Consider the following 11,564-nt stretch of genomic DNA (forward strand, 5'->3'; position numbering starts at 1 on the left):
ACTGAGGAAAGTGTAAAGTTGCAGATGCTCACGGTACACAGTTACATAGCCCTTACACAATGCACGTAACACTGTGCCACATTGAGTCACTCGCACACACACACACACAGAGGCTAGGAGGCAATGAGACAGAGAGAGAGAGGGAGGACGAGAGAGCCTCCCTCCCTATACCCTGTCTTTCATTATTTATTTACTGTCGGCAGTTTTTCCATCGCACGCATATTGATGCGGAGAAAGCAGGGTGTGAGTGCGTGTCAGAATCATTTCCTGACGAGGGAGACAAGGTGGAAGTAATCAGCAGAGCGCTGATGCAATATGACAGCCCCTAGAACCGCTGGTACACAGTTAAGAGCAGGAGAGGAGGGGCGGGGGGGGGGGGGAGAGAAAAACATCCCTACTGAAGGAGGCGGCGAGATTTGCACAAGCGACGTCTGGGTGGAAAGTAGATTTACCAAAAGTTCTAAAAGTTTGCTCGAAGAAAATCATTTTTCTCAGCTTGTTTTGTCTGAGCTCATCGCCGAAATGATCTCCCCGGCGGTGTCAAATGGTGTACTTTTTCAAATCTATAAGGTCACACACCATACGCTTACGCTACATTAGATGTCCATTAAGTTCAGAGCAGGATTAGTAAGCATTTCATTTCCATACTTCCAATTTGCTTCTTTCGTTGTACACTTCTACATAGATAAAGAGAGGAGAGTTGAAGTAACCTGGAAGACGGATTTTTTCTGAGCATTCCCCCATAGGCTGGAAGAGAAAAGAAAAACGAGACTAGGCAAGCCTAGTTAAGCCGGAACCCGGACTGCTGCTGCTCAACACTCACGCATGTGTTTCAACAATGGGGAGTCAGTCAGCCAGTCAGTCAGTCAGCCAGCCAGTCAGTCAGGCAGTCAGCCAGCCAGTCAGTCAGTCAGTCAGTCAGTCAGCCAGTCAGGCAGGCAGCCAGTCAGTCAGGCAGGCAGTGACTCAGCCAGTCAATCAGGCAGGCAGTCAGCAGTCAGCCAGTCAGTCAGACGTTTCTTGGACGGCCTGTACCGGGTCTGGCAAAAATCGACTATCAACATTTAGTTCCGTGAATGCATGAATGAAATGTGTTCATCCATGAGTCAATGGATATGTCCCATTATTTTATTTGATTAGTGATCCTGGAGCCAATGCAGAGCGGAGTGAGAAGGCTAACAGGCAATGTATGTACACCAGATGCGTTATGGCTGCGTTGCGGATCCGGGTAAAACTGTCGGATCGACTCTCGCCTATGTTGGGCAATACATGCGTTACGGAAGAATTACGCACCTGTTCTATTTTTGTCGGATCCCGCATCCATCTGAAAGATTATATGAGTGTGGGTCTGTTCGCAGCCGTACTGGAGCCGTACCGCATCTGTTCCGGAGGCGGTGTACATTAGCCCAAAGTGCTGGCATCGCCTTTCCCCTCTCTCCTCTCCATGTAACACACCTGTATATACATACATATCTCTCTCCATGTAACACACCTGTATATACATACATATCTCTCCATGTAATACACCTGTACATAGTATGTACAGGTGGGTTACATGGAGAGATATGTATGTATGTATGTATGTATGAATGTATGTATGTATGTACTACACATACTTATCTCTCCATGTAACACACCTGTATACATACATGTCTCCATGTAACACACCTGTATATACATACTGTACATATCTCTCCATGTAACACACCTGTATATACATACTGTACATATCTCTCCATGTAACACACCTGTATATACATACTGTACATATCTCTCCATGTAACACACCTGTATATACATACTGTACATATCTCTCCATGTAACACACCTGTATATATACAGTATACAGACATATCTCTCTATGTAACACACCTGTATACAGTATATCTCTCCATGTAACACACCTGTACATACATATCTCTCCATGATGTAACACACCTATATACTGTACATATATATTTCTCCATCTAACACACCTGTATATATACATAGATGCATACATATCTCTCAAAGTAACACACACCTGTATACTGTACATCCATATCTCTCACACATCTGTGTATCTATATCACATATAATTCCATCTCTTTCTATATGTCACCATCTCTCTCGGTCTCTTTCTCTCACACAGATACATACATACATACAAACTCTCTCTCTCTCATGCTTTCTTTCTCACACACAAATGCATGCACACACTCACACACACACACACACACACACACACACATGCACGCACGCACACACACACACACACACACACGCACACACACACACACACGCACACACGCACACGAACACACAGACACCATCTGCTCATCCTGACAGGCACCAGCTTCCCGGGTACAGTAATTGATGAATGTGGACGACTGTGCATTTAGGGTCTCCCCGCCTCTCTCTCCCCAACCCCAACCCCAGAGCAGTAAATGGGTGAACCCCTCCCTCCACTTCACACACACGCATGCACACGCACACACACGCACACACACACACACACACGCACACGCACACACACACACGCACATGCAGAGGTGCGAGCCTGTTGATTGATTGATTGGGGCGGTGAGTTTCATGACGGCTAGTGACATTTCTCCACATCATGTCAAAGCCCCTGGCGGCAGGCCTCTAAGAGCGATCACTGAGGAATTAGGTAATCAAAGTCAGCAGGGATGGATTTCAGGGTGGCACCCATGATGCCATCGTCTATATAGTATTAAAGTCACGGAAGAATGCCTTCGTATAATCCAGCGTATGCAGTGCAGCAGTCCAATAAATACGTCCACATCTGAGAGCCATTCACGTCCGATTATCGTTCACCTAAAACACAATTTGTGGTATTCATCGCTTCCTTATACTGTAGGACTAGTGAGTCTTTTTGCTCCTTTAGTCTGGATAGGGTGTTTGTTACTCATGGTGTTTACTGATCTGCATATAGAAACAACATTAAAGAAAAATCCATGGCTGGTTGCTGACATTTTTTAAAGCACTCTAGGTTAATCAGATTGCGTTGCAGCCAATACAGAGGAGAGGATTCAACAGGCCAAAGTTGCGGTTCCCGGTTAATGGAGAGATTGGCAGTGTGACAGACAATCTGCCATATTTACATTAATCAAATATGGAAAAATGGTGCATGACCTACAGTATAAATGATTCACAGCAATCTCTTAAAAACATTGCTGCTAGTTGATTTGCATTGGCAACTCTTAAAGAAGATAGAAATACATCATTGCTTTATTGTGCACTTTAAAATACACAGACTGTTGCAGTAGAGCTTGTTATGCGTTATGTGCTGCTGGGAAATGCAACACTGAATGCTGTTAGTAAACATCTGCAGCAGAGTTCTGCCAGACTTTTATTTTTAGATTTTTAGTTCAGCTTTCAATCGTATGCAGAATAACAAACTTTGATTAAAAGGCTTTGTGACATTAAAGGATAAGTTCACCCAAAAATTATCTACTCACCCCTGTTGGAAGGTGGGATGAAGTCTTTCACAAAACTTTTGTGGAGTTGGTGTCCCGGTCGTTGCTCCACCCCCTCTGTTGATCTGGGGAGAGTTAGACTAGCACATGCTTCCTCCGATACATGTGCAGTCGCCAGCAGCCTCGTTTCACCTGGCAGCGAGGAGTTTCACCAGTAGGATGTAGGTAGTGCATGGGAGGACCACGCTATCCACTCCAGTTCCTCTCCCCCCAAACGGGCGCCCCGAGGACCAGAGGAGGCACTAGTGCAGCGACCAGAACACATACCCTTAGAGCTTCCGACCCATACACACGGCCAAGCTGGGGGTAAAACGGGGGCTCGAATATTGGTAGGCAGGGGATCTACCGCTGCACTACCCGAACGCCCATGTTTCTGTGATTTTTTTGTATGAATTGTGTATGAAATGTATTGTGATTTATTATGATCTAACCAACCTGTGAAGCAAATTTCCACCATGTGGACAATAAAGTAGAATTGAATTGTATGTGGGATGCTGTAGAAGAGATTATAGAAACTAATAAGCTTGCTATCTAGATTAAATGTAAATTCCATCAGTATCACTTCCTTCACTTGTCAAAGTATCACTCATCCTTCAATTTATCCATCTACACTTTCATCCATGCATCGACCCCGTTATTCATCATCTGTCCAGCCATCCATCTCTCCATTCATTCACCAACCCACCCACCCATACACCCGCCCCCCAAACCTGCTCAGTAGACCACCTGGACCCATTACTCCCCGTTAAACAAAAAGCACCACTTTGCAGCTATAATCCATCCAAAGAGTCAGATGGTACGGTGTGGAAGTGTGGTGACACCACCTGATGTTGGAGCTTGGGCTGCATGTTGGCAGAGGAGATGGTGAGTGTGGTGACACCACCTGATGTTGGAGCTTGGGCTCCATGTTGGGAGAGGAGATGGTGAGTGTGGTGACACCACCTGATGTTGGGGCTTGGGCTCCATGTTGGGAGAGGACATGGTGGAGATTGGGCTCCATGTTGGGGGAGGAGATGGTGGAGCGAGGAGACGGGGATGAGGAGGGTCGAAGTGTCACGTCCCATTGGGGTCATTTGATGGCGGCTACATTTACCAAAGCAAACAGCCTGGAGGAGCAGAGTACTTCACCCGTCGCATTGAATTACACCATTATCACATCTAGCAGTCTCGCAGGGTCCTGCTCCAACCACTCATAATTCAAAATTCATAGAACAAGCAGAATGGCGCGGCCTATCAAATGTTAAACTGCAGTAGTAGATTTCACATTTTCAAGGAGGCAATGAACTACTTGCTGAGAGGAGGTGACTGTAGCCTACTGCTAGGACAATGCGTGTGAAACCGTTAAAACGTCTTGGTACACTGGGACAAGTAAAGTAGTTACAAAGCAGTTTGGTATGTCAACATGATGGGCAAAGCTACTCCTCAATGGGATATTCGATATTACTATGATGCTTTGCTATGTAAATTTTGAACTGTAACGGAATCTTCAAGCTCATAAGGATAAATATGAAGTAAATAAAATGAAATAGCCAGTGGGAGAAAAAAAGTGTTTTGGGAGGAGGGGGGTGGGGCAAAAATACATTTTAGTGATTTGGATCAAAAGTAATTTGGAGTGCTGGGTGCTGTAGTGGTGGTTATTTACATTGCATGAATACCTAATAACTGTAGGTTATTTACATATTTACATTGCATGAATATATATTACATTTAAACTTAGGTCCCATATTATGCTCTTTTTAGCGGTTTAGCATTTCTCTGTGGTCTTTAAAATAAGGTTATGAATTCTGTTACAAAACAACAACAACAACAACAACAACAACACACACACACACACACACACACAAATCCATCCTCCCAGTTTGTCCCCTCATCAACTATGTGATACTCTGAGTGGGCGGGGATGCCTTGATAATGAGGTGCCACCCTGATTGGCCGCCTGATCGGCTGGGGGGAAGGGGGGGGGGGGGACGACTACAAAACCAACATGGCAGCTCCTTGTAGAAGAAAACTATGTGACAGAACATGTCAAACCAAATTGCAAATATGCATTAATTGCTCCCGTTGTGACATCACAACAGGCTTGTAGAAGCTCATGTTTTCCCAGGAAGGAGGCTAGGGCAACAATGCAGAGGCATTCACTTTTCACATCCTGTGAGTGGTTAGGTTGACGGATGGGCAAATGAAAAACTTTAAGTTTGACCTTTAAGCAAATAGCCCAATAGGCATCTGTATCTTCATCTTCATCAGATATGCTGCACTTTTAGCCTTCCGGCTAGTGACTGGAGCAGTATAGATTTAGATACCCCACACTTTACCCTACAGCAATGCTAAGGCCCTCATAATACTGTGGTTTAGCTAGGCGGCACATAGCACAGCAGAAACAGCACAAAAGACGTATCCAGGGTAAAGAGGCGTCCCTGGAGAGAAGAGTGACACCGCCGAGTGAGTCCCTCTTCTCCTTCTCGCCAGCGTGATTAATAACCCCCGTGCCCCATAATCTCTCCATCATCTATCTATGTAAATGCCCCCGGACCCACAGCGCCAACACACTTTGACTGATGGCTGTTCCACAGCATTGGGCTCAGTATGCGTGTGTGTGTGTGTGCCTGTGTGTGCCTGCGGACGTGTGTGTGCATCTGTTTATAGGTGTGACGGGGTGTGATTGTGTGTGAGAGGAAAGAGAAAGATGGGCACATTCATTGTCACATGGTCCTTCTCCCTTGTCGCACCTACGACCTCAAAGAGCCGGAGACGGTTGCTGTCCAATACGAACAGTGTAAAGTCAACACAGTAGGAGAGGATGCTGCAGCACACAGGAAGCAGCGAAGGAGTTTGTGTTCACACAAAACAGGAAAATGTGACAAAAATAGATTTGGCCAAAACTATTCAACACATTCACTCAAGGTTGACGTCGGGAGGCAGCACCTCTGTAAGTGCAAGACTGAAAGACCCTCACTCATTTCATCCACTTGGCATCGTCCAATTCCAATTCCAAATAGGGGGACGAGGGTTAATTAGGCATTTTAAAGCACAGTTTTAAACATTAGGCTACATCAGTAAATTTGATGCATGTAACTTATTTATGAATTTTAACAGTAGCGATTCGATTCTGTGAAAGCGTCTCTTGTTCCTCTTTTCAAGGTTTTTGATGGTTTTCACTAATTGGGCAGTGCATCCCATATCACAGCATCTGTTTGGCGCGACCAGGTAGCAACAGGAGAGTGACTTGGTGAGTTTGTAAATTTCTCAAGACAGATTTTCGATTAGCATGGAAATCTGTCGGCATAGCCGACTAAAATCCGGATAATAGCGCTCCTCGTACAGGTACAGCTATTTCTTTTTTAACCGATGGATTCCCAGATTGAGAGTTTGTTTGAGAGTTATTCTTCATATTGTGGGAGAGCCATTGGTTTATTGTTATCTGTGTTTAGTTGCAAGGAGACAGACCGAAGGGGAAACAGATTTGAGCCTGTGTCTTGGTGCGGGAGCAGCCGCTTGGCTTCGCAGGCGCCTGTGGGATGGATTTAGTGGGCAGAGTAGATTGTGGGGAATGGTGACATTGCCACACCCCTATTTTGGAAAAGGTCCCAGGTCAGCCTTCAAACTCTAACAATACCTCTATTGGTTTATGAGGGTAAAAGTGTTATAACGTGATCAGTCATTCAGAGTGTGATATCACATGCCATACTGTTTATGTAGTGACACTGGATAATATGGGTTTAAGAGCCAATGTGTAATGTTAATGTTGTGGCAATGGTGCAACAATATAAGGAGTCTGGTATATATGAATCAAGCTTTAAATCAGTGGATAGGGAAATTGTTTCAATCTAGCAATTTTTTTCCTTTACTTTTTAGACTAAAAGGGAAATTTGAGGGGGATATTGTTCAGGTGGAATATATGATTTAAGGATATATGTGTATACAGTACATGCATCCAGCATGTGTCTAGCTCTGTAGTGCCTGATCCACATATGGGGGATGGTGAGTACTGATCCAGACAAGAAGGATGCTTTGCGTTTTTTGAACCATGAGATCCCTCTGACAGTTTTGGCCACAAAGATAGGAGACAGGAGAGAGATATGAAAAGGTCAAAGGGTCATATTGTCTTAATGTGCAATTGACTGGCATCTGTCAGAGGACAGAGGGAATGTCTTTTAGATCCACCTGCAATGTTTATATTTAAATAGTTTAATCACAATAGTCGTTGAACCTTTTTGCCTTGTAATCAAATTTCTCTGATACATCACCATCTCCAAACAAAACCAGAGAAAGCATTGACAGGAAAGGTTATAGTGAATAACAATCGTTATGGAACAAGCACAAACATATCTGGAAAGGTACATCAACTCTTAACTCTCCTTGATGGAAATAAGGAAGCGAGTGCTACTTGGAATTCTGCTGACGGTTTGGATGACATTATTCTCCTACCACTGATTACATGCTATCATTTAAAACCTGCACGTTACCCATTTGGTGATCTGAGACATAATGATTCCTGCACTTCTTGTCGTTACCGCCGGTGTCGAGAACCTAACAAATCTTGACCTGATTCTGGTTTTAATGCCGAGAGTAAACCTGGTCCGATCCGCTAATTATCAAGCCAACTCGATCTTGTAATTGATAATTACAGCTGACTGATTGTTGGATAATTACAACGCAACTGAAATGAAAACAGACATTTATTGATTAGATGCTAAATGCTGTTTAGAGCTCATTCACTCTCATGATGCCGTACCAACTGAATAACATTCATTTAGGTTCATTTTTCAGCAACTTTTTGTTTTTAGCCAGCATGGCCAGCAGCTCTATAAGTCACTGTTGGACGACCCTCCCACTCTCCTGGCTCGTCCTGCAGGAGTTTTGTGGGGGGGTTTCGTTAGGCTGATTGAGTGCACTCATTGGGCTTAAGACCTTAGGGCTTCAGGGTCATCAGCAGTGATGATGTCATCAGTAATGCCATCAGTGATGATGTCATCGATGTGACATTATCTTAGACCTTGGATGTCAACGGTGATGATGTCATCAGTGATGTCATAGATGACAGTGATGTCATCGGTGTGACATCATCGGCAACGGGGCCATTTTCTTTCTTTCATGGGGACATAGAACTTGTATGACAGTATCGGCGACCTTGACACTTTCTTTCACGGACAGACCGTCTTATACTGTAGATGCCTCGGCCCTTAGTGGCCACGTTGTAAAAAAGAAGCAAAACAAGTACGTTCAAATTAGTAATTTATTGCATTTTAATTGATTGCATTTATATAGAGCCTTTGTAAATTCGATACTCAAATCGCTTGATATACTGTATGAGGGGAGTGGGGAAGGGAACTCACCACCGATGTCTAGCACCCACCTGTGTGATGCACGGCAGCCAGTAAGCACCAGAACGCTCAACACACATGGTATCATGGTGGAGAATTGAGGACTGAATGTGCCAATTAAGTAATGAGGGATGATTAGATGGACATGATTGAAGGTGTGGGAATTTAGCCAGGGCACCGGGGTTACACCCCTACTCTTGCGAAGAGTGCCGATGGGATCTTTAATGACCGCAAAGAGTCAGGACCTCGGTTTAACGTCTCATCCGAAGGACAGTGCTCACTCACAGGACAGAGTCCCTGTCTCTGCTCTGGGGCATTGGGAAGATTATTCATGAGACCAGAGGGGAAGATCACCTCCTACTGGTCTTCCAACACCATTTCCAGCACCAGTCTCTCATCCAAGGAGTATCTACAGCCAGACCAGCTTAGCTTCCGTCAGAAAGCCAGTAGCGTGGAATGATTTACTGACTGAATGATTTACTGTCCACCCCTCAGACGTAGGACAAGATGGAGGGTGGACTCCTTCTGGATGTTGTAGTCAGACAGGGTGCGGCCATCTTCCAGCTGCTTGCCAGCAAAGATCAGCCGCTGCTGGTCTGGGGGAATCCCTTCTTTGTCCTGGATCTTGGCTTTCACATTCTCGATGGTGTCACTTGGCTCAACCTCCAGGGTGACGGTCTTACCCGTGAGGGTCTTCACAAAGATCTGCATGCCCCCCCTCAGGCGCAGGACAAGATGGAGGGTGGACTCCTTCTGGATATTGTAGTCAGACAAGGTGCGGCCATCTTCTAGCTGCTTGCCAGCAAAGATCAGCCGCTGCTGGTCGGGGGGAATTCCTTCTTTGTCCTGGATCTTGGCCTTCACATTTTCAATGGTGTCACTTGGCTCAACCTCCAGGGTGACGGTCTTACCCGTGAGGGTCTTCACAAAGATCTGCATGCCACCCCTCAGACGCAGGACAAGATGAAGAGTCGATTCTTTCTGGATATTGTAGTCAGACAGGGTGCGGCCATCTTCAAGCTGTTTGCCAGCAAAGATCAGCCTCTGTTGGTCAGGGGGAATGCCTTCTTTGTCCTGGATCTTGGCCTTCACATTCTCTATGGTGTCACTTGGCTCAACCTCTAGAGTGACTGTCTTACCGGTGAGGGTCTTGACGAAGATCTGCATGCCTCCCCTCAGACGCAGGACAAGATGGAGAGTAGATTCTTTCTGGATATTGTAGTCAGACAGGGTGCGGCCATCTTCAAGCTGTTTGCCAGCAAAGATCAGCCTCTGTTGGTCAGGGGGAATGCCTTCTTTGTCCTGGATCTTGGCCTTCACATTCTCTATGGTGTCACTTGGCTCAACCTCTAGGGTGACGGTCTTACCGGTGAGGGTCTTGACGAAGATCTGCATGCCTCCCCTCAGACGCAGGACAAGATGGAGAGTAGATTCTTTCTGGATATTGTAGTCAGACAGGGTGCGGCCATCTTCAAGCTGTTTGCCAGCAAAGATCAGCCTCTGTTGGTCAGGGGGAATGCCTTCTTTGTCCTGGATCTTGGCCTTCACATTCTCTATGGTGTCACTTGGCTCAACCTCTAGGGTGACGGTCTTACCGGTGAGGGTCTTGACGAAGATCTGCATGCCTCCCCTCAGGCGCAGGACAAGATGGAGAGTAGATTCCTTCTGGATATTGTAGTCAGACAGGGTGCGGCCATCTTCAAGCTGTTTGCCAGCAAAGATCAGCCTCTGTTGGTCAGGGGGAATGCCTTCTTTGTCCTGGATCTTGGCCTTCACATTCTCAATGGTGTCACTTGGCTCAACCTCCAGGGTGACGGTCTTACCGGTGAGGGTCTTCACAAAGATCTGCATCCCACCCCTCAGACGCAGGACAAGATGGAGGGTGGACTCCTTCTGGATGTTGTAGTCAGACAGGGTGCGGCCATCTTCCAGCTGCTTGCCAGCAAAGATCAGCCTCTGCTGGTCAGGGGGAATCCCCTCTTTGTCCTGGATCTTGGCTTTCACATTCTCGATGGTGTCACTTGGCTCAACCTCCAGGGTGACGGTCTTACCCGTGAGGGTCTTCACAAAGATCTGCATGCCACCCCTCAGGCGCAGGACAAGATGGAGGGTGGACTCCTTCTGGATATTGTAGTCAGACAAGGTGCGGCCATCTTCTAGCTGCTTGCCAGCAAAGATCAGCCGCTGCTGGTCGGGGGGAATTCCTTCTTTGTCCTGGATCTTGGCCTTCACATTTTCAATGGTGTCACTTGGCTCAACCTCCAGGGTGACGGTCTTACCCGTGAGGGTCTTCACAAAGATCTGCATGCCTCCCCTCAGACGCAGGACAAGATGGAGAGTAGATTCTTTCTGGATATTGTAGTCAGACAGGGTGCGGCCATCTTCAAGCTGTTTGCCAGCAAATATCAGCCTCTGTTGGTCAGGGGGAATGCCTTCTTTGTCCTGGATCTTGGCCTTCACATTATCAATGGTGTCACTTGGTTCAACCTCAAGGGTGATTGTCTTGCCGGTGAGGGTCTTCACAAAAATCTGCATGTTTGTACTGTATGTGGTTATTGTGGTTGAGGGCTATGAGCTGTCCAATTTATAACCCCAGCAGGGAAAGATTTATGACATCACTGATGATGTCACAATGTGTATGACATCACTGCTGATGTCACTGGTGATCTCGCAACAATAACATCACTGATGACATCATCACCGATGACATCACAATTGCTCAAGTGATATCACTGATGACATCATCACCGACATCCTCACC

General features: G+C 46.0%; 1 protein-coding gene and 1 pseudogene across 2 annotated transcripts; both read right to left on the minus strand.

The window, feature by feature from the left end:
• Nucleotides 1-9,280: 9,280 nt before the first annotated feature.
• LOC310775764 (polyubiquitin-C) lies at nt 9,281-10,882 on the minus strand (the record flags this gene model as incomplete). The annotated part of the gene is made up of 1 exon (XM_083635900.1): nt 9,281-10,882. The coding sequence occupies one exon, from the start codon at nt 10,880-10,882 to the stop codon at nt 9,281-9,283; it is 1,602 nt and encodes a 533-aa protein (XP_083492026.1).
• An 8-nt stretch (nt 10,883-10,890) lies between these two features.
• Nucleotides 10,891-11,338, minus strand: LOC310775765 (polyubiquitin pseudogene; annotated as a pseudogene). The gene is made up of 2 exons: nt 10,968-11,338; nt 10,891-10,924 (listed from the first exon to the last, which is right to left on the minus strand). The product of its transcript is annotated as a polyubiquitin pseudogene (transcript).
• Between the last annotated feature and the right edge of the window lie 226 nt (nt 11,339-11,564).

This window comes from Poromitra crassiceps (assembly GCF_964638095.1).
Source record: "Poromitra crassiceps genome assembly, chromosome: 4".
NCBI classification, from domain to species: Eukaryota; Metazoa; Chordata; class Actinopteri; order Beryciformes; family Melamphaidae; genus Poromitra; species Poromitra crassiceps.